This window comes from Camelina sativa, chromosome 20 (genome assembly GCF_000633955.1).
Source record: "Camelina sativa cultivar DH55 chromosome 20, Cs, whole genome shotgun sequence".
Classification (NCBI taxonomy): Eukaryota; Viridiplantae; Streptophyta; class Magnoliopsida; order Brassicales; family Brassicaceae; genus Camelina; species Camelina sativa.
The window spans coordinates 2,452,898-2,473,369 of record NC_025704.1 but is presented as its reverse complement, the minus strand read 5'-3'; the positions used below and the strand labels follow the sequence as shown (position 1 = coordinate 2,473,369).

General features: G+C 37.1%; 7 protein-coding genes and 1 non-coding gene across 8 annotated transcripts in view; 6 read left to right on the top strand and 2 right to left on the bottom strand.

Annotated features, from left to right (window-relative positions):
* Positions 1-540, bottom strand: part of LOC104772139 (sucrose transport protein SUC8-like) — a 2,511-nt gene extending 1,971 nt beyond the window's left edge. Inside the window, exon 1 of the mRNA XM_010496784.1 lies at positions 5-540. Within this exon, the coding sequence (XP_010495086.1) occupies positions 5-540 (536 nt within the window). The remainder of the gene's footprint in view (positions 1-4) is intronic.
* On the top strand, positions 2,805-6,644 carry LOC104768807 (splicing factor SF3a60 homolog). The gene is made up of 11 exons (XM_010492860.2): positions 2,805-3,135; positions 3,428-3,529; positions 3,972-4,076; positions 4,223-4,365; positions 4,468-4,564; positions 4,857-5,021; positions 5,101-5,172; positions 5,443-5,601; positions 5,687-5,893; positions 5,994-6,140; positions 6,239-6,644. The coding sequence occupies exons 1-11, from the start codon at positions 2,962-2,964 to the stop codon at positions 6,383-6,385; spliced, it is 1,518 nt and encodes a 505-aa protein (XP_010491162.1). The 5' UTR covers positions 2,805-2,961; the 3' UTR covers positions 6,386-6,644.
* On the top strand, positions 7,344-9,544 carry LOC104768806 (cyclin-B1-2). Its single transcript, XM_010492859.1, has 5 exons — positions 7,344-7,478; positions 7,840-8,642; positions 8,731-8,889; positions 8,984-9,162; positions 9,258-9,544. Exons 1-5 carry the CDS (start codon positions 7,439-7,441, stop codon positions 9,424-9,426), a joined length of 1,350 nt encoding a protein of 449 aa, XP_010491161.1. The 5' UTR covers positions 7,344-7,438; the 3' UTR covers positions 9,427-9,544.
* LOC104768805 (sorting nexin 1) lies at positions 10,026-13,171 on the top strand. The gene is made up of 10 exons (XM_010492858.2): positions 10,026-10,286; positions 10,485-10,620; positions 10,912-11,045; positions 11,221-11,292; positions 11,713-11,872; positions 11,995-12,128; positions 12,276-12,344; positions 12,448-12,527; positions 12,615-12,675; positions 12,760-13,171. Exons 1-10 carry the CDS (start codon positions 10,134-10,136, stop codon positions 12,967-12,969), a joined length of 1,209 nt encoding a protein of 402 aa, XP_010491160.1. The 5' UTR covers positions 10,026-10,133; the 3' UTR covers positions 12,970-13,171.
* On the top strand, positions 13,235-15,347 carry LOC104768804. Its single transcript, XM_010492857.1, has 7 exons — positions 13,235-13,534; positions 13,679-13,916; positions 14,028-14,114; positions 14,445-14,521; positions 14,653-14,780; positions 14,879-15,015; positions 15,117-15,347. Exons 1-7 carry the CDS (start codon positions 13,320-13,322, stop codon positions 15,192-15,194), a joined length of 960 nt encoding a protein of 319 aa, XP_010491159.1. The 5' UTR covers positions 13,235-13,319; the 3' UTR covers positions 15,195-15,347.
* On the top strand, positions 15,691-15,770 carry TRNAL-UAG. The gene has a single exon. It is a non-coding gene; the product is annotated as a tRNA-Leu (tRNA).
* On the top strand, positions 15,931-16,942 carry LOC104772138 (40S ribosomal protein S14-3-like). Its single transcript, XM_010496783.2, has 6 exons — positions 15,931-15,975; positions 16,079-16,201; positions 16,296-16,341; positions 16,465-16,535; positions 16,635-16,764; positions 16,875-16,942. The coding sequence occupies exons 1-6, from the start codon at positions 15,931-15,933 to the stop codon at positions 16,940-16,942; spliced, it is 483 nt and encodes a 160-aa protein (XP_010495085.1).
* Positions 17,165-20,472, bottom strand: part of LOC104772137 (exportin-7-like) — a 10,943-nt gene continuing 7,635 nt past the window's right edge. Inside the window, exons 18-29 of the mRNA XM_010496782.2 lie at positions 20,326-20,378; positions 20,165-20,228; positions 19,934-20,068; positions 19,479-19,591; positions 19,303-19,396; positions 18,914-19,133; positions 18,683-18,813; positions 18,416-18,562; positions 18,185-18,313; positions 17,992-18,090; positions 17,861-17,899; positions 17,165-17,755 (exon numbers count right to left, since the gene is read on the bottom strand). Of these exons, the coding sequence (XP_010495084.1) occupies positions 17,618-17,755; positions 17,861-17,899; positions 17,992-18,090; positions 18,185-18,313; positions 18,416-18,562; positions 18,683-18,813; positions 18,914-19,133; positions 19,303-19,396; positions 19,479-19,591; positions 19,934-20,068; positions 20,165-20,228; positions 20,326-20,378 (1,362 nt within the window). The 3' untranslated portion in view covers positions 17,165-17,617. The remainder of the gene's footprint in view (positions 17,756-17,860; positions 17,900-17,991; positions 18,091-18,184; positions 18,314-18,415; positions 18,563-18,682; positions 18,814-18,913; positions 19,134-19,302; positions 19,397-19,478; positions 19,592-19,933; positions 20,069-20,164; positions 20,229-20,325; positions 20,379-20,472) is intronic.

Here is a 20,472-nt window from a genome sequence, read left to right as displayed (position 1 = left end):
TTGCGTTTTCCTAGCGTCTCCAGCTGCTAAATCGCCGAGGAAAGCTCGACAAGGTCCTTGGAGAGTGTTGTTAGCCACGTCAAGGATCCAGAAACCGAGAGCGAAGATACCGACGGCACTTGACTTTACATGGTCGTCGAGTTTGTCTCCCATTCTGTGTCCGATATCAGCCGCGTATCCGATTAGGAAAACAGCAACGGCGACAAGCAAAGCACCGGTGGCGATGAAAGGACGACGACGACCGAATCTCGACTGACAACGGTCACTGAAATAACCGACGGTTGGCTGAACAAGCAGGCCGGACACAGGACCACATAGCCAAATAAGAGATGACCATTTATGTGGAACACCAAGAAGTTGCACGTACGGAGTTAGGAGAGACAACTGAAGAGCCCAACCGAACTGTATACCGGCGGCGATAGAAGTAACCGCGATCATCTTTCTCAGCGGCGCCGGCCCATCATCAAGATCCGTTGAGGATGAAGAAGAAGACTGTCTATACAGAGTCGCTTTAGTATTTTTTTCTTGGAGGTCACTCATCTTTTTCACCTTGTCTTCAAAAAGGGTTTGTGTTGGTGGGTAATGAATGAGACGGGTTAGGGTATTATAAAGACGAAGGTGAAGATTTTTGTTTTCTTTAGTTTAAGGAACTAAATCTTTTTAAGTATGGATATAACGCATGTCTTTATTGGAAATTATTTGGATTATGGTAACAATGACACAAGACAAGCGAGATAATATAACTGAGATCAGTTTATTATCTTATCTATTTTCCATATAATTAAGATACGTGACAGATTTTTTCAATCTTTTTGTTTCTGTAATATTTTCGTTTTCCATATCTCGTCAAATTCTTTTTGTTCAATTTCCATTTTTAAAATGTTCTGTTTGGATTTAACCGCGTCACAATTCCTTCTTCCACAAGAAAAACAGGTTAATAGGATTAGGAAACAAAAAAAATCTCGAAACCATATTTGGGCCTTTAAGGCCTAGAATGTAATGGGCCTAATGTCAATAGAGGTGAATTAGCCTCGTTCAATTAGGGTTTTAAAATAAAACAAGTCTCCCACTATATAAACTCGCATCTTCTTCTTCTTCTTCTTTACTTATTATCCCAATTCTTAAATTAGGGTTTGTTTCTTTCAATTGTTTTTTTTTCCAATCTAGCGCAGCCCTTAAGATCGCCTTCCACAAATTAAACAATGGAAGCGTGTCGAGTCATAGCTGCGCTAAATCGAATTTTAAAATTAGGGTTGGTTTCATTAGGGTTTTCCTAATAGCTAATCCGCCGTTGTCCTAGTTGATTTGATATATAGCACGAGTCTCTCTCTCGCTGACTCTTCAGATATAAGAGTTAAATCTCTTTTATGTGGTAGAGATCATTATAGTGTTTGGGGATTCTCGAATTTTTTAATTCGCGTGTCTTTAGTATCTCGTGCTTTATATATCGGCTAGGATACATTTGTTTTGTGAATTGTTTTGTGTGGATTTGTAATTAGAAAGGCGAGAATGATGAATCAATTAGATGTGTGAATGAGGGGTAATTTCCTTATTATGAATTCAAACTTGTTTGAGGCATTATCATATTTCTGACTCGCTACTTTATTTTTGAAGATTTTTTTTTTTTTTTGGTTTGGAATGGTGGAATATGAGGAACATATAACTCAACCGTGAATCATTACTTATATGTTTTGATAACTATGATCCAATTTTTGCTTATTGATATTCTGATTCCACCTTTTNTTTTTTGTTAATTTTTTTTTTTTTTTTTTTTTTTTTTTGATTTTTATGGGTTTAACTTGATCTCAAATAAATCGTTTTGCTTAAAATTAGATCAACTAATAGTATGATTGTTTGAGAGTATATAGACTTGAACCAGATTTCCTAACCTTACATTAGAAGGTTTAGAGATTTAGTCCCTTTGATTAGAGTTATCGGCTACTACCGTTGGCGACTGGATTATTATTTAACTTTGGATATAAATCAGGTTGGAGCGGACGACACTATTCATATTCATATAACTCTTGAACTTCGTACAAGAAGTGACTAGAATGAGAAGTAAAGGAAAATTTGAACATGAATAACTATTAAGTAATCAACATCGGCTAATAATCAAGTTATACACCAACATGAGATCTCTATTATGTACTTTTATGAATCAAATCGAAGAAGATCATTCCTATTGTGGTTCCATTTATGAAAACGAGGTTTTAAAACTAACGGCCAATTAATTATTCATCTATTGTGTTGCTCTTTGGCTAAATCTGATTAGAGATAGTAAAATAAACCTCAAATTCTTATTCAAGGAGAGAGATCATTTGATTTTAACTCGGAATTGCAAAGAAGTTAGAGCTCTTAATTCTTTATACAAGGAGAGATATCATGAATTTCAATTCGAAGAATGACAAATGGATTTTTTTTTTGATTAAGCTCTCGATTTGAGACAATTAACCAAAACCAAAACCTCTCTATGTTAGAGTCTCCTTTATTTACAAACAACATACAGTACAAGGTTTTTTTAATTTTTTTCAACTACTGAATAAAAAAAGTTAAAAGGAACATTGCAATCAAAGAAAAAAAAATATAAATTACAAAATGTTCACCTCTTTTTGTAACTGGATCACTTGATTTGTAAGGCCCAGGCCCATACCCATTAAGGGGTTTTATTATCAATATATATTTAAATTTTTTTTTCAACAATTCTTATTTTTTTTTAAAAAGACAATAAAAAAATACAATAAGCTAAGTGAACCGGAACCAAACACAAACCGTCTTTTAAAAAGAAAAAAAGGAAATCGCAAAACACATAAAACCACCCGATTTTATTATAATTGGTTCACCGGCGAGTCGAGAGACTCAGATTGAAAAAATAGAGAAGAGAGATTCGATTTAGGGTTTAGAGTCCGGCGAAGAAGAGAGCTCTCGAATCCGAGAAACGCCAGTCAGGAGGAAACAGAGAAGATGTCTTCGACTCTCCTCGAGCAAACTCGCTCCAGTCATGAAGAGGTTGAAAGGTTGGAGCGATTAATTGTTCAAGATCTACAGACTGAGCCACCTTCCAGCAAGGACAGATTGGTCCAGGGACATCGTGTTCGTCACATGATTGAATCTATCATGCTCACCACTAACAAACTTGTACGTTTTCTTTCTTCTTCGTCTCCTCAATTTCATTCTTCTTCTTTCTCCTCGCGTTTTTGTTATTTTTATGTCTATTCTCTTCTGAATTCAAATGCAGAGAAAAACTTGGGTTGCTGATTTTTGTTTAAACAACAGGTTGTTGAGTGCTCCTCTTTTCTTGATTGCTTAAGCTTTTTAGGTTTATTTATTTGGGATTCTAAGTTTTGAGGTTTGAGTTAATTGTGATTGATAATTCTCATCAGTAGATGTCTTGGATTTATGCTAACCTTGATTCTTGTTGTTTTGTAAGGTTGAAACCTATGAGGATAAGGATGGGGCAAGGGAAGATGAGATAGCAGCGCTTGGTGGTGGCCAGGCTGCGTTTAGTGCATTTTACGATCGTTTGAAAGAGGTTTGTTTTCCACCCTTCCTCAAAACTACTTGCCTATGGTTCTCTGGGTAGTTGTTTCAGCTAACTTTTTCTCAGACAAATGTTTTTTTAAAGATTTGAGGATAAGAGATTTAGCTGTTTATAATTTGTTTATCTGTTCATTGATTGTCTTGAACCACTGGTGATGGAGAATTAAGAATAATGTACAAATCTCAGTGAAAATGCATATTTCTGATCCATAAACAATTTGGTTAGCTGTATAAAGGGTTGCTTTTTTGCAGAATAGTATTAAGCGGTAAAATATTCGTGAGAAGATACTGTTTTTGTATCTAAGTAGAGTGCAGGCTCTGAATAAGATTTACTAATTTGGTGTTTTTCATTGTCTGAATTCTTTGATTTGTTCGACCACTGATGAAATTATCAGGTTTGCAACTAATTTTAACTTATTTTATGAAACTTTCAGATACGTGAATATCATAAAAGGCACCTTTCTGGACGTCTTGTTGATGCTAATGAAGATTATGAAGCACTCCTGAAGGAGGAACCTGTTATTTCGTTCAGTGGAGAGGTAATTTCTGCTTCACTTTTATTGTTGCTGGACGAGAAAATATCATATTATTCGTTTGACAATTTTATACGCCCCTTTTTTTACATTGCTGGCTTCATGGTATGTTGATTTTCTTCAATTGTTAAATCTTTTTGTCTGTTGCACAGGAAGGTGTTGGTCGGTACTTGGACTTACATGATATGTATAACCAGTACATCAACTCTAGATTTGGGGAAAGGGTTGAATATTCTGCTTACCTTGATGTTTTTTCTAGACCAGAGAAAATACCGCATAAACTAAAGCTATCGAGGTAAACATTTCATTGAGTTTTCTTTTACTTAGAATGCTACTTTCTTTGTTTCTACCTGCAGCTGAATGACTTTCCTTTTCGTCTTTCTATCTGTCATTTTAGGCAATACAGGAAGTATATGGAAGCACTGCTAGAGTACTTGGTCGACTTTTTCCAGCGAACCGAGCCATTGCAAGATCTTGACCGCATACTTTCTAGGGTTTGAGCTCCTTCCTTTACTTATTGTTTTATTCTATTCAACTTGGTACCTTTTGGATTTTCATAGCTCTATCAACCTGCATAATGATACATGTTGTAGAAAGTAAATTGCCATAACAAGATAATGGTTGTATTGAAAATTCATAAGTGCATTGTTTACGCCAACTGTAGAGACTTTTATATCCTCGCACAGTGTTGAACCTAGTTATAGTGTGGCATTCTGCTAGTTCTAGTTTCGTCAATGCTATGTATATAGTTTGATCTGGTACAATTAATGTGTTGGTTTGTTGCAGGTTGAAACTGATTTCGAAGAGCAATACGCGAATGGAAAAGTAGAAGGCTGGGAGAACCATAGCCAGGAAAGTGAGCTTATTTCATCTCAGCATACTGTCATAGATCTGGATTACTACACTACAGTCGAGGAACTGCTAGATGTGGGTCCTGAAAAGCTAAAGGAGGTAATGACATGCTTCATGTTTCTATGCATCTTGAAGCATTATCCCTCTACTTATATATTTTTTTTTTTATGTTATACAGGCATTGGGGGCATTAGGACTGAAGGTTGGTGGTACACCGCAGCAGCGTGCCGAGAGACTTTTCCTGACAAAGGTACTTACACTTGCTTATAATCATGTGTTTTCAGTTTGTCTTATGAGAGTGGGATTTTCTACTAATTTGTAGTGTCCGTGTTGTTTATGCTGGGTTTGGAAGGAACCATTAGCTGTTATGAAAACTAGTTTGGTAGTTCAGTTCAGGTCTTCCTCTAATATGAAATTAAGGTTTTTCTTGTTATAGCTCATTGTCTGCGGGGACTGTTTGAAGCTTATCTTAATGCCTTGACCCTTGAGGTTGTCTTAACTATTTCATTTTTCTGTACAGCATACGCCTTTGGAAAAGCTGGATAAGAAACATTTTGCCAAACCTCTACACAATGGGAAACAAAACGGAGACGTAAAATCAACGCAGCAGTCAGAAAATGCTAAAGAGATTGCACTAACAGAGACCAAAGTGAAGAAACTCTGCCAATTACTTGATGAGGTTAGTTCATTGAAGTTAATATATAGATTTGTTTCCCTCCCCAGATATCAAGCTGTGCTTTTAACTTTTCTTTCAACTTCTCTAGACAATCGAAAGGACAAAACAAAACATTGTAAAGAAACAGTCCTTGACATATGAAGAAATGGAGGGAGAACGAGAAGGGGAGGAAGCTAATGCCGAGTCAGAAAGTGATGACGAGGACGGTGATATTTACAATCCGCTGAAGCTGCCAATGGGTTGGGATGGGAAGCCTATACCATACTGGCTCTACAAACTTCATGGCCTGGGCCAGGTATGTAGTTTAGTTATTACTATATTAGACCCATTATTCTTAAAGGATAGAATGGAAAACCATTTAGGGATTCATATTAAATTTTCTTGTTCACTTGCAGGAGTTTAAATGCGACATATGTGGGGACTATAGTTACTGGGGAAGAAGGGCTTTTGAGAGACATTTTAAAGAATGGAGACACCAGCACGGAATGCGTTGCCTAGGAATACCTAACACAAAGAACTTCAATGAGATCACTTCAATTGAGGTAATATTATATTGTCAAAGACTTTGTTGTAGCTGCTTAACGCAATAGTTTGGTCATTTTTATATTGATCTGTGATTTGTTGATTTGGTATGTTTCAGGAAGCGAAAGAATTGTGGAAGAGGATACAGGAGAGGCAAGGAGAGAACAAATGGAGGCCAGAACTCGAAGAGGAGTATGAAGATCGTGAAGGTAACATTTACAACAAGAAGACTTACTCTGATCTCCAGCGCCAAGGTCTCATCTGATGGGATCACAATCCTCAGGGTTTTAGATGAAATCTTCTCTCTCTCTATACTATATCACTTTAAATCATACCTACCTTTCTTCTTTGTGAAATCAAACCATTCGTCATCATCTTCTTGTGAAGTATCATCACCTTAAAACAGGTTTTAGTTTGTAGGTGTACTGGATTCGACTTTGGTGTATGTTTTCTGAATTAACGATCACAATTTAGGATATTAAAATCGTTTTGATGGACAATGCCAATAACGAATAGTAAGCATATTACTTCGAAATACATACGATAAATATATAAAAGAGAAGATATGTAAAAACTCAGTCACTAAGGTTTTCTCATTACTATTATTTTAGTTCTGTTGTTATTCAGAATATCAGATGATGATGACTCACAAATTTTGGAATGTCTTAATTTTAAAAAATTTCTTAATTATTCATTGGTTATTTTCTTTTGTGTAAAATTTAAAATTGTGTCAAATGTTTTTTAAAATCAATAAATGTAAACAGATACAGTCTCATAATACACATATTGGTTTTTTTGGTCAGATTTATATCCATATTTATGTACACGAAGACCATACATTGTTTTCAAAAAATCTGAACATACACAATCTCTTATTCTGGAAAGAATAATGAAAATATACCTTTCTTAGCCAATTTGGCTAAGACTAGAGACTAGACCTTAGTGTATGTTCCAAATTTTTTAATTAAGAAATAAAAGTTGGGATATTACCATTTTTTTAACACAGTCCAACGGCCACATTAGAGAGACGATCGAACCTAGTATACTAAATCCTACGGTGCCAGCGCATTCCAACTTCGTAAGACTTAACATATCCACCGTTAGATCTAAAACCTAATCATCCAACGGCTAAAAACGAAAGCCCCAAAAAATATGACCGTTAGAAGTGATTGAACCGTTGGCTCCTCCTTTCTCTTCATAAGCGCTCTCTTGCCCTTCTCTTCGTCATAATCTCAAAGACTCTTTACGAAAGAGAAAAAAAAAAAAGCAAAAGGCTTAAAGAACAAGAAGGAGTAAGATTCATTAGGAGAGAGCGATCATGGCGACGAGAGCAGCAAACGTACCTGAACAAGTCCGAGGTTTGTTTTCCCCCAATCGTCTTATTGCTCTTCTCAATTCTATGAATCGATTTGAATTATTTCTGGGTTATCTTAGATCTGAATTCTTTGGATCGGTTTGTTTCGATTTGAAACGATCTGTGTTTGAAAAAATCTTTGCTTTTTTGTATTTCGTCGATTTGAAATCTGGGTTTGATTCAACTCGTTTGCCCTAACTCGGTCCTGATTTGTTTGATTCGTCGAAGATACAGATCCGATTTATCGTAATAGTCTTTATCTGGGATTAATCTTTAGAATTGGATTTGTGAAGCGTGATGATGGGTTTGTGTGTAATGAGATAAAGATGAGATCTTGATTGGGGTTTTGTTTATTTGTGAAACAGGTGCTCCTCTCGTTGATGGTTTGAAGATTCAGAACAAGAACGGTGCTGCGAAGAATCGTCGTGCTCTAGGCGACATAGGGAATCTCGTATCAGTCCCCGGAGTTCAAGGAGGAAAGGCACAACCTCAGATCAACCGACCCATTACTCGAAGCTTCCGTGCTCAGCTATTAGCCAATGCCCAAATCGAAAGAAAGCCAATCAATGTAGACAACAAGGTTGTTGGCCCAAAGAGACAACCTCTCGCTACAAGAAACCCAGAAGCACCAAAAGCGGTTCAGAAGAAGAACTTGGTTGTTAAGCAGCAACAACAGGGGAAAGCTGTTGCTGAAGTGGTTGAGTCAAAGAAGGAGGTGACTAAAAAGAAGGAAGCGGCGGCTTTGTCACCTAAGAATAAGAAAGTGACGTACTCGTCTGTTCTTAGTGCTCGGAGCAAAGCTGCTTGTGGTATAGCTAACAAACCGAAGATTCTTGATATTGATGAGTCTGACAAGGATAACCATTTGGCTGCGGTGGAGTATGTTGATGATATGTACTCGTACTATAAAGAAGTGGAGAAGGAGAGCCAGGCTAAGATGTACATGCATATTCAGACTGAGATGAATGAGAAGATGAGAGCCATCTTGATTGATTGGTTACTAGAAGTTCACATCAAGTTTGAGCTTAACCTTGAAACTCTTTACCTCACTGTCAACATCATTGATCGATTCCTCTCTGTGAAAGCTGTCCCCAAGAGAGAGTTACAGCTTCTGGGAATTAGTGCCTTGCTTATCGCTTCCAAATATGAAGAAATCTGGCCACCACAGGTATAACAACTTGACTTGACTGTGTTTTGTATTTGTGTTACTTTAAGGGTTTGAGCTGATGTTGATGATGATGTGTGGCTTTATGTAGGTTAACGATCTGGTGTATGTCACGGACAATGCTTACAGTAGCAAACAGATCCTAGTGATGGAGAAGACTATTCTTGGAAACCTCGAATGGTATTTGACAGTCCCGACTCAATACGTGTTCCTTGTCCGCTTCATCAAAGCTTCGATGTCTGATCCAGAAGTGAGTTCTAAGTTTGCTTAAAGTTTCAGATTTCTGTTAAAACAATGTGATTTAGATAGAGACTAACTTTGGTTTTGCTTGTTGTATCATGTAGATGGAGAATATGGTACACTTTCTCGCTGAATTGGGGATGATGCATTACGACACCTTGATGTTCTGTCCCTCGATGCTTGCTGCTTCAGCTGTTTACACAGCAAGGTGCTCACTGAACAAGTCCCCTGCTTGGACTGATACATTGCAATTCCACACCGGCTACACAGAATCTGAGATTATGTAAGTAGAGAAAAGATTTCGTAATATCATCATTTGTTTGGTTTCGTCTCTCTTAAACTGTAGAAACTTATATGGTTGATTGTTCTGTGTATTAGGGACTGCTCAAAGCTTCTTGCTTTTCTACACTCGAGATGCGGTGAGAGCAGGCTGCGTGCGGTGTACAAGAAGTACTCAAAGGCCGAGAATGGAGGTGTAGCTTTGGTTTCAGCAGCCAAGTCTCTCTTGAGCGCTGCGTCTGATTTGAAGAAGCCTTCTTCTTCTTAGTGCTTTTATTTTTTTCATCAGATCTCTCTCTGATTCATAATTCTGGATTCGACCTTGTTGAAATATACTCTTTGTTGTGAGTTCAAAACGTATTAATGAATTCTTTTTTTTTTACTTATTCTATGTCTTCAGTCTCACTCTTCAGTAGATAATGTTTTTGACTTGTGTGTCTCAAACAAATTGTAGTTGAGAATAAAATGAAGAAAATAGTGCAAAATATGTTATCAAAATATTGTCTTACATTTTATTTTAAAATAGAGATCTGTATATTACAAAACATACTACACAAAATACATTTGATAATTTATTTCATAATGGGTTGTCAAAAAAAAATAATAATAATAATAATTCTAGTTGTGAAAAAAGTAAAAAAATTTCATTTTACTTTTGTCCCAATCTTAAGTATAGATTAAAACATCTATCATCTTTTTGATCTCATCTAATTTTTTTATTTATCAACAATCTTAATGATGATCATATCTAAAGAGAACTTATTTTATCTTCTAATTTGATCACATTTTAATTTGTAAAAGCAAAAAGAATCTGATCTCTAACCTCTATTTTGAAAGCTTTCTTTTTTACTTTGTTTTGAAGTCACAAGTAACAAACACAAAACTCGTGGATAATTAATTTACTAATCTGCCACTAGAGGTGAATTTTTGACTAAATTGGCTTTTTTCGATCTCAACGGGGGTTGTCGTTGTCTCATGGAGAGCACAGAGCAGCCGAGAAGCATCTCGGGATCGATGCAGAGCCCTAGATCTCCGTCTTTGCAGCCGTATTTGTCTGTCTCCGTCACAGATCCTGTCAAATTAGGCAATGGCGTACAAGCTTACATCTCTTACCGAGTTATCACCAAGGTGTAGATCCTCTTCTTCTTCTTCTTCAACTCTGATTCAGTTCTAGGGTTTCTATGTGAAATCAATTTGGTAATTCCTGTAGATGGTTCGCTAATTGTATGTTTAGCAGCAAGAATTTAGGGATGTTTTGTGAATTTTTGAAATTTTGAATTTCTAGGGATTGATTTCTGACAATTAGATTGTTTTTTTTTTCGGCAGACCAACTTGCCGGAGTATCAAGGACCTGAGAAGATTGTTATCAGACGATACAGTGATTTCGTCTGGTTAAGGGATCGGCTTTTTGAGAAATACAAGGGCATTTTCATTCCTCCTCTCCCAGAGAAGAGTGCTGTAGGTAAAATTTGAGCTAGCTTTGTCCGTTCTAGCTTATTTATTTGAAAATCTTTTGTAGTCAATTTAGCTATCCTTGTTTGATTTAGTTAGATTAGGGAGGTTTCTGATTATCTGATTTTGTATTCAGTATCTTGTTGACCCACATTATCTGATTGAGTCAGAAATATATGTATTGACCATCTCTTATTGCGAAGTTGATGTTAGTCGATCCAGCTATCCTTGTTCGATATAGTTATAACTGATGGAGATGAGTATAATGGGAATTATGTTTATTGAATACTCTTTTTGGCAGAAAAATTCCGTTTTAGTGCCGAATTTATTGAAATGAGGCGAGCAGCATTGGATATATTTGTTAATCGAATAGCATTGCACCCTGAGCTTCAGCATAGTGAGGATCTTAGGACCTTTTTGCAAGCAGATGAAGAGGTAGGATATCTAGACTTTTACATTTCTAAGGACCTTTTCTTAGTTATTTTATTTTCCTCCACATCATCTTCACTTTAAAGTGCTCATAAATATGCGTTATTTGCCTCATCAAGGACTGCACTTTCCATTTCAGAAGGTTATTTTTCTTTGTTTGACAGTTTATTTTTCTCATCAGACAATGGACAGATTCAGGTTTCAGGAAACTGGTATATTCAAGAAGCCTGCAGATCTAATGCAAATGTTTAGGGTAAGCATTAATTTTCCTGACCAAGTGAAATATATTTTCTACATCATACAAGATCGAGTATTAGATACATGTTGCCATGTTGGCATGCTACTAGGAAGTTTAATATGAATTTTAGCTTATGGAGACAATGCTGGACATAATATACCGTTAATTCTCTGACAGTGTTTAGTAGTTAAAAGATCTACAAGGTGAAACTTGTCATTTTTGGCCTACATAATTCTTAACATTGCTGTAAATATAAGAGTTGAAAGCTCCTATTATATTGGTTACTTGGCTGTACCATGGTTAGAAATCCCTAAAGCAAGATCAAGACTTCTTAAATGTGAAATTTATTATTGATTTCCTTCACTCTTTGTTCCATACTCTTAATTAACTTTACGGTGCGCCATCATCTTACTGCTATATCTGCACTATTGACAGGATGTCCAGTCAAAAGTTAGTGATGCTGTCCTTGGAAAGGAAAAACCTGTTGAAGAAACTACTGCTGCATATGAGAAGCTTAAACATTATATTTTTGAGCTCGAGAACCACTTGGCTGAGGCGCAGAAGCATGCATATCGCCTTGTCAAGAGGCATAGAGGTAATACCAATATATCACAAGTCAGAATTTGGTCTATAAAATTTTTGCTATGTTTTCCATATTTTCTTTCCCAATCGTATGGATGGAATTTCAATTTTGATGCTATTTCAATCTAATGGCAGAGTTGGGTCAGTCACTGTTGGATTTTGGCAAGGCTGTAAAACTTCTTGGGGCTTGTGAGGGTGAACCTACAGGAAAAGCATTTTCCGATCTTGGAACTAAATCTGAATTGCTATCGATTAAGCTCCAGAAAGAGGTACTAAGTTTGTAAGACTAGACTCTATGCTAGGCATAAATCATCTTCTTTCTTCTTTAAACATTATAGTCAGATAATTTTTATATCTTGGCCACATTTATCCGATTTCCAAGATGCTTATGTCAACCTACCCTGCACTATTTGTAGGCTCAACAAGTCCTGATGAACTTTGAGGAACCCTTGAAGGACTATGTTCGTTATGTACAATCGATTAAGGCAAGTTCTCTAGCCTTTGCCGTTGGGATTGATTTCTCTTGCCTGGTTTCGTTATGCTGGTATTAAACTCTACCTTCTTGTGTTTTCTTTTGTGTTTATCCAGGCAACAATAGCAGAACGAGGGACTGCTTTCAAGCAACATTGTGAATTGGCAGAAACAACGAAGTTAAAAGAAATAAATCTGTATGATGGCTTCTCTCTTGTCCCTTATTTTCCCATCTGTCAATAATCGTCTTAGAACATAATCTAAATTCTCCTCTGTTATCGCAGTGACAAACTCATGCTCACACGTTCAGACAAAGTAGGAGAAGCTGAGATCGAGTACAGAGAGGTAAATAACAACAACTCAAAACATTCCTTGAAAACTTTGTAGTAATGGTTTTTGGTGCTTGAACATACCGTCGTTTCAATGCAGATAAAAGCAGAAAGTGAGGAAGCCACGAGAAGATTCGAGAGGATAGTGACAAGAATGGAGGAGGAGATAGTAAGATTTCAAGAGCAGAAGACGGAAGAGATGGGAGTCGCATTCCATCAGTTTGCGAAAGGACAGGCTCGCTTAGCATGCAGTATTGCTGATGCTTGGAAATCCCTTCTTCCAAAACTTGAAGCTTCTTCTGCTGTCTAAATCTAAAACTACCTGTCATGAGAGTGTTGTGTCTATGTCTAGAGGCAGTTTGGTTCTTTTTCTGTCTGAAAATTCTGGTTTTTTTTTTTTTTTTTTTTGTGAACTTAAAAGATTAGTTAACTTTGCTTTCCACTTGTAAAGAATGCATTTACTTCCCCAAACAAACGTTGATATAACTTTCAAATTGAATCTTTTTTGTTTAGGTGTGTGTTTGTAGACTTTAATAGCCCAACATGGTAGGTAAACCTTCTTAATCACTGAGAAGGTTCCTCATCGTCCCCAGCAAATAACTTTTTTTTAACATTATCTGAATACGAACGAGATTGATTTGGGCGAGAGAAGAAGAAGAGATGACGTGCTTCTCTTCAGCTACTACTCCTCATCGCCATCATCATCTTCTTCTTCCTCCTCCCTCAACTTCCAAATCCCTACTCCGATTTCCATCTTCTTATCTCAAACCTACCCGTAATCTTCTCTTCCATGGCTCATCTCGCTCTCTCCTCTCCTGTTCTGACGGCAGCAACAACGGACCTCCTCCTCCTCCCTCCGGTGACGCCGTTCCAAAGCAAGTTCCTTTTTTTTTTTTTTTTCTCAACTGGATTTGTTCATTTCGTTATCTGTATTTTTCGAATTCGGATTAGGGATCAGAAAGTGAGAAGCCTTTGTAGTCGTTTTATGATTCTAATGGTTAATGATTTGGATGTTACAGTAACTTCTGTATAATTGAAGGATCAGAGACAGTGCAAGATTTCGTACAGATGCAGCTACAGGAAATCCAAGATAACATAAGGAGTAGACGCAATAAGATCTTTCTTCTCATGGAAGAAGTGAGGAGGTTACGAGTCCAGCAACGTATCAAGAATGTTAAAGCCATTAACGAGAATAGCGAGCTCGAGGTTACTGAGATGCCTGAGATCCCTTCCTCCATTCCCTTTCTCCCTAATGTGGTCAGTGTTATGTTACTATTATGAATAATGTTTTCTCTTTGTTTCTTCTGCAGTCTTATGTCCCTTTGTAACACTTTTTTTTTTTCTCTGCTCTCTTATCTTTTGAGATAGACACCAAAGACTTTGAAACAACTCTACTTGACCAGTGTCGCATTCATTTCTGGAATTATCGTCTTTGGTGGTCTCATTGCACCTAATGTAAGCACAAGCTCTAGTTTACCACTGCTCTTGGAACCCTCTACTAATATCTTACGATGATTGCACAATATTGAGAGCTCTTTAAAATAGATGCGATTGGTTTCCTGACCATCTTGCAGAGTTACTAGTGACATCAATGAAAACTGTACTAACTTTTTTAGTTGATGACAATAGAAATTTGTGGAGATTAGTAATTTTCTATCTGTGTGATGTATAGTTTTTAATGGTTTTGTATAGAGTTTTGTCACTGTAACTTACTGGAAGAACAGTAGCTATTCGTGGTTTTTTTTTCTGATTCTTGAATGACAAATTTATGATTTTACATGGCAGCTGGAACTAAAGGTAGGACTTGGAGGAACCTCTTATGAAGATTTTATAAGGGGCATGCATCTACCCTTACAGTTAAGGTACTACTAGTTCCAGTTGCTTGAGGACCTGTATGATTAATAAATATAATCAAAATTAGTCAACTTTACTTGTCCTGAATCTGAAACAAGATAGATACATTGAAAGAATTACTTTTGGTTCTGTAATGTAGCCAGGTAGATCCGATTGTGGCATCTTTTTCTGGCGGGGCCGTGGGAGTCATTTCAACCTTGATGCTAATCGAAGCTAACAATGTTAAACAACAAGAGAAGAAGAGGTGCAAGTACTGCCTTGGGACTGGTAATTTTATTTTCTATACATCATGAAAGTTCTTGAAAATGCTCACTATTCAATTACAACAGCTCTTGAAATCGGTATGCGTTTACTTGATATAATAGGATACTTGCCATGCGCTCGATGTTCAGCTAGTGGTGTGTGCTTCAGCATTGATCCCATAACTAAACCTAGAGCTTCAAACCGGCGTCTGCAAGTCGCGACAACAAAAAGGTGTCTTAATTGTTCCGGCGCAGGAAAGGTAAGATGTCTGAACAACTTTTTTCATATCATCTGACTTGAGTATCTACGCTGCATATCTTGTCCTTGTAATGCTGAGATATGTCTTTTGATTTGAATCAGGTGATGTGTCCGACGTGTCTTTGCACTGGGATGGTCACGGCTAGTGAGCATGACCCCCGCTTTGACCCTTTCGATTAGAAAACGATGACCTCTCCTTTTGAAATTTAGGGTGTTTTTATCTATGTATATGTGTGTCCTTGAAAAGGCTAAGCCAAGACTCTGAACTGAAGGGAGTCAAACCTCGTCATATACAGGTTTTACATAGTATAAGAAAATTAGAATTTATAAACTCTTCCTCGCCAACTTAAAAAAAAAAAAAAAGAAAAAACCACTGACGATCATTGGTGGCGATAGCCATCATCAACTCCGGCATAGGCTGTTTGTAATCATGCTTCCTCAAACACACCGGTATAAAAACACTCATCGGATACTTCCGTATGGGACAACATTGGAGGGATGATTTCACTTCCAAGCAGTTGTTTCATGCTGAGATCTTCTCCAGGATGTATTCCATGCCGTTGCAGAGATAAGAGCTTACCCTAGTGAAGAACTGATATGAAAGAAATGAATAAAGGCATTAGGGTAGAAAAATTATTATCATTATTAATTTATATTCTTATGTAAGGTACAACAAGACAGTTTGGCCGAGTGGTCTAAGGCGCCAGATTTAGGCTCTGGTCCGAAAGGGCGTGGGTTCAAATCCCACAGCTGTCAAATATTTTACTTTTTTTTTTTAAGTTAGGGGTCTAAACGTGAATTACACAATAGTGTTCTCATCGAAGCCCTAATTTGATAACCTAAGTTTGTCACCTGCGATCATCTCATTGAAGAAGAAGCTCTCCTCTTCGTCACTTCTCTCATCCTTCTGTAAATCATGGTACTCTATTTCTCTCCATTGAACTTCTTAGATTATAATTTCGTATTGTAGCTAGATTACGATACTCAGTCCAACCAATTGTTTTCTTAATTCAGTGGATAAGTACTAACTTAGTGTATAAGACTCTCTCTCTCTCTGTTTATAGTCGTCGAGTGGAGATGCCAGAGAACCAAAGGAGGACAATGTCACTTTAGGACCAACTGTTCGTGAGGGAGAGCTTGTTTTTGGAGTTGTTCACGTCTTTTCTTCCTTCAGTGACACTGACACAGTCGTCGTAAGTTTCTCAATCATATAACAATGTTCTTTTTTTGTGTTAAGATTACATATTTAACTTACTCCTCTTTCTTTCTTTTTGTTTGCAGCATGCGACTGATCTCTCTGGAAGAGAAACTCTCGCTCGTGTTACTGGTAAGTCCCACGATCTCTCTACTACATCGAAAGGTGGATTTTGATCTCTTGTGATTCACTTGTTAGTGTAGATGGTGTAGGTTGAAGTTGTATAATACTTTCCTTAATATTGTGAAATTCCAGGTAGAATGAAACATAAGGACGATCGTATTGCTAATACGCTTGCAGCTCAAGATGTTGCTCAAAGATGCAAGGTTTTATTATATCATATTTTTTGACATTTGTTTTTATTTTATTTGTTGGTTTTTACCAATCCTCTGGTTTGATGATTGCAATGTATGTACCAATATCAGGAACTTGGCATCACAGCCATTCACGTGAAGCACCTTGTCACCGGACGCAAAAAGATCAAGAATCCAGGCGCTGGTGTTCAGTCAGTCCTCCGAGCTCTTGTTCGTTCAGGCTTGAAAATTGGTCGAATAGGTAACTTCTATCTCTTGTTGTAAAGCCTGCAACTAGTTTCTACCTTCTGGACCTGCCAAGATTTTGTTTGCTTTTAATCATTGAGAAAACCTTTTCGATGTGTACCGCAGAGGATGTTACTCTAATTCCGACAAATAGTACCCGAAGAAAAAGTGGTAGAAGAGGAAGGCGTCTATAATTTTCTCACAATTTTCCTTGTACTACAACTACATTCACCAAATTTTACTTTTTGATCGGTGTAACGTGAGCATTTTATAGCTAGTCAGCATCTTAGTGTTAACTGTTAACATTAGAATATTGTGTGGTAAAAAGAATCCAAGTTAGGGAATCTTCTTCTTTTCCACCAAATGGTACGTTTTGTTTTTGAGAATGATACGAAAATCCAAGATCGCAAACATGGTTGAAAACAAAACAAATGTCGCATTTTCCTCAAGCTTTGTTTACCATCACAGTCAAGAAAATACAAAGAATATGTGGTCAGTTACGCCGCAACAATTGCCAAAAGTAAAACCCTAGATTTTCAATGCTTTACATCAACTTTGTTATGGAGCTGACAAAGATTTTTGTTTGGTATGAGACAAAATAACTCCTAATGTTGAAATTGAATAAGCCACTAGCGAGGAACCACCAAATAGTATAAGCTACGTAATTTTGTTTTCCTTCATTACCATTTCTTCTGAGAGAATCAAACTGTACAGTACCACAATCTATCGACTAACTTTTTCCCCCATTTGCAAAACCTGAAGAATTTTTTTTTCTTTTTTCAAGTAAGAGGGAACTTCTAGTTCACTGTGTCATGTGGGTCTTTCTGATGAGACCCTAATGTAGTAGAGACTGGCTCGTGGAAGCAATTCTATTTAACGCGGAACTCGTGTCTGAAAAGGGTCAAGTTCTGAGTAAACTTGTCTCTGTTCTTCGAATCTACCCCCCTTGATATGTCTGTCATAAGACTGTCAAAGCAGGTAGAGAGTCGCTGGTGTTGATCCACGGGCTGCACAATTTGAAAATAAGTCTCAATGCCTTAAAGGTATACACCAAATGCAACACTCAGGGAAAAAATGGTAAACAACAAAAAAATATAAGAATTTTGGATCACCTGTGATGAGAGGATCTTAGCTTTCAGATCAGAGAAAATCTGGTGAAAGCAATTGGAATAAGTTAATAAACAACAAATCTCATTCTGAACAGAAAACTGCACAAGAGCGATAAAATATATATTACACATACCTGCTCACTTATAAGAATCAAGCTTAACATTGGCCTGCTGAGACTCCACTGATTGCCACAGTCCTCGAATAGAACTATTTCAAACAGTGTCTTCAATATCTGCAAGAGCGAGCAAATTTATTAAAAAGGTATTATAGCTTATCATTATTGTGTTGCATCTACCAAAGAGAGATCGAGGAGTGTAATGAGTTACCTCGGGAAACAAACTCGGGCAGTCTGCAATGTGCTGTGCCAAACGAATAGAAGCGGGAGAAGTAGGTGCCTCACCCATTGTGATGTTATTGAAATAATATGAAGCAAGATTGTCGACAGCTATTGCACACTGAAACGATAATACATATTGCTTCAAGAAGTTGCATTCTAAGGATTAGAAATTTAAAAATTTCTTGATAGATGGGTGTAACATTTTCTACACAATTCTCACCTGTGATGAAATACTTGTGTCCAAACCCTTGAGTCCAGATTCAAGGGAACCTACGAGATGCATAAAGGTGGCAGTATCTAGTTTCAATATGAAGGTAATGTGACTGGCACACAAAACCTCGACGAAACCAAAGTATGCCTTTGTAAGCTGAAGGATGAAAGCAAGAGAATAAAGATTTGAGATTTCATATCGACAAAGAAAGAATTCATAGTACACATCAGTTAATGAAAACTATTTAAAAATTCAGAGATGCAGTGCCACACATACCTTGCGATATGCTAATATATCAGCCAAGGGTATTGCTAAGGTCATCTTCAACGCGATATCAAGTGCATCCGCAAGAGCCCGATCGCCATAGAGTTCAAACACACCAAAGTTGCAATAATTTCCAGAGAGCGCTGCCCATTAAATGATGATTAAGTACCATAACATAATAAGAAACTAAACAACGAATGATTAACTCTCATTGGTTCTATAATGTCAAAATTATGTTCTAACCTCTTGACAGAATTGTCAGTGAAACCCAGATCCCCTTGTATTTGAAGGCATATATATCCGCAACATTTGGAAGGGCTAAAATCCTTGAACCATAAGCCACGATCAATTTACTGACTTCCCGGAAAAGCAGGATGCCATTTGGAGACGAAGAATCAAAGGTAAGGCGCTGGGTTTTGTTATGCACTAACTCAGCCATGAACTTCAACAGTGGGGTCGTAACCTACATCAACGAGCCAAGAAGAGAAGATGAGATAAAGAAGGCACTAATGTGAGATCCCTCTCAAAAGAAGTGGCATATGTGCAGGGTCAGTGATCGATTAGAATCAGGTTATTTACTAGGTCAGTGATCTTTCATACAACCAAATGGAGCAGAGTGCATAACTAAATACCTCTGGTGTGTCGAACCAATGTGAGATCCCTCTCAAAAGAAGTGGCATATGTGCAGGATAGAGCCAGTCAAACAAAAGACCATAACTTCTCCGGCTGAAGTCAAAAGAAAAAGCTTCAATAAATCATAAGATTGTAACACGTCATAGATGTTAAAGTAACTAGATGAAGTCAAGACCTGCTAGTAGCCATAGCAATTCCTCTCAAATCCCTCATCAATCCGATCACAGCAAACTTCACAGCATCAGTGCGAAACATAGAATCTGGTGTTGATTCCAGGGTGCGGAAAACCTAGAATGATTGAATGAAAACTTTACTGAATAAAAACGTGGTTTACTGGCTAAACCAAAATTCTGTCTGAAACTGAATAGTTGACCATTTATAAATACTGTAAATCGCAATACACCATTAACTTTAGAATATGGAACTACACAAACAACACGACCACCATGTGAATATGCATATAAGATATTGTTAACAGGATATCAAACTATGCCTAGAACATTTAATAAGGTAACGATTCTGCAATTTCATCTCTTCTATCATACAAAACATCCAAGCACATCATCAAACAGAGAACAGTGAACATTACGCCTTGCAAAGTTAAGATGCTGAAAGAAAATGAAGTATAACCTGTAGAAGAGGTTCCATAGAAGTCTTGAACTTTATTGAGCTATCCTCCATGAAAATCAACCAGCCAATAGTGTAGTAAAATGTTGTTCTGCTGCGAGAGCATCTATACTCTTCTAAGAATGGAAAGTGCTCCCTCTGGAATTAGTCAATTTCACATACAGAGATTATTGCTTGTGATAAATTACAATGCACAACGATGTCCACAAAAAAGAATACTTGGAGAAGACTTACAGTGTGATTAGAAATAATAAAGGTCACGGTGTCCAGCTTCAAAAGCAGCTTCCCGGTCATGTATCTGCACGAGAACACAAAACAAAAACAAACAAAAATCAATACAAAAAAGCATATGAACTAATATAAACATCGACTTGTTCAGGTTATAACAGTGTTACCCAGATGCCAACTCCAAAAACAAACTTAGCGTGTGACCAATGACTTCTTCACTCTGAAGATACAGAATACAGATTGTTTGGAAATTAGGTGACTTTTATGTTTAGAGCAAGTTAGAAAAAGAAAAGAACAGAAGCTTACCACTGTAT

Bases quoted from the DNA above. Each gene is read 5' to 3' on its own strand.
- LOC104768807 (XM_010492860.2), top strand. From the start codon at position 2,962: ATGTCTTCGACTCTCCTCGAGCAAACTCGCTCCAGTCATGAAGAGGTT. The intron at 3,530-3,971 runs GTTTGTTTTCCA...TGAAACTTTCAG, and splicing joins TTTACGATCGTTTGAAAGAG to ATACGTGAATATCATAAAAG. The intron at 5,894-5,993 runs GTATGTAGTTTA...GTTCACTTGCAG, and splicing joins AACTTCATGGCCTGGGCCAG to GAGTTTAAATGCGACATATG.
- LOC104768806 (XM_010492859.1), top strand. From the start codon at position 7,439: ATGGCGACGAGAGCAGCAAACGTACCTGAACAAGTCCGAG. The intron at 7,479-7,839 runs GTTTGTTTTCCC...TTTGTGAAACAG, and splicing joins CGTACCTGAACAAGTCCGAG to GTGCTCCTCTCGTTGATGGT. The intron at 9,163-9,257 runs GTAAGTAGAGAA...TCTGTGTATTAG, and splicing joins TACACAGAATCTGAGATTAT to GGACTGCTCAAAGCTTCTTG.
- LOC104768805 (XM_010492858.2), top strand. From the start codon at position 10,134: ATGGAGAGCACAGAGCAGCCGAGAAGCATCTCGGGATCGATGCAGAGC. The intron at 10,621-10,911 runs GTAAAATTTGAG...TCTTTTTGGCAG, and splicing joins CCCAGAGAAGAGTGCTGTAG to AAAAATTCCGTTTTAGTGCC. The intron at 12,345-12,447 runs GCAAGTTCTCTA...GTGTTTATCCAG, and splicing joins GTTATGTACAATCGATTAAG to GCAACAATAGCAGAACGAGG.
- LOC104768804 (XM_010492857.1), top strand. From the start codon at position 13,320: ATGACGTGCTTCTCTTCAGCTACTACTCCTCATCGCCATCATCATCTT. The intron at 14,522-14,652 runs GTACTACTAGTT...TCTGTAATGTAG, and splicing joins CATCTACCCTTACAGTTAAG to CCAGGTAGATCCGATTGTGG. The intron at 14,781-14,878 runs GTAATTTTATTT...TTGATATAATAG, and splicing joins CAAGTACTGCCTTGGGACTG to GATACTTGCCATGCGCTCGA.
- LOC104772138 (XM_010496783.2), top strand. From the start codon at position 15,931: ATGGTACTCTATTTCTCTCCATTGAACTTCTTAGATTATAATTTC. The intron at 16,202-16,295 runs GTCGTCGTAAGT...TTTTGTTTGCAG, and splicing joins CCTTCAGTGACACTGACACA to CATGCGACTGATCTCTCTGG. The intron at 16,342-16,464 runs GTAAGTCCCACG...GTGAAATTCCAG, and splicing joins AACTCTCGCTCGTGTTACTG to GTAGAATGAAACATAAGGAC.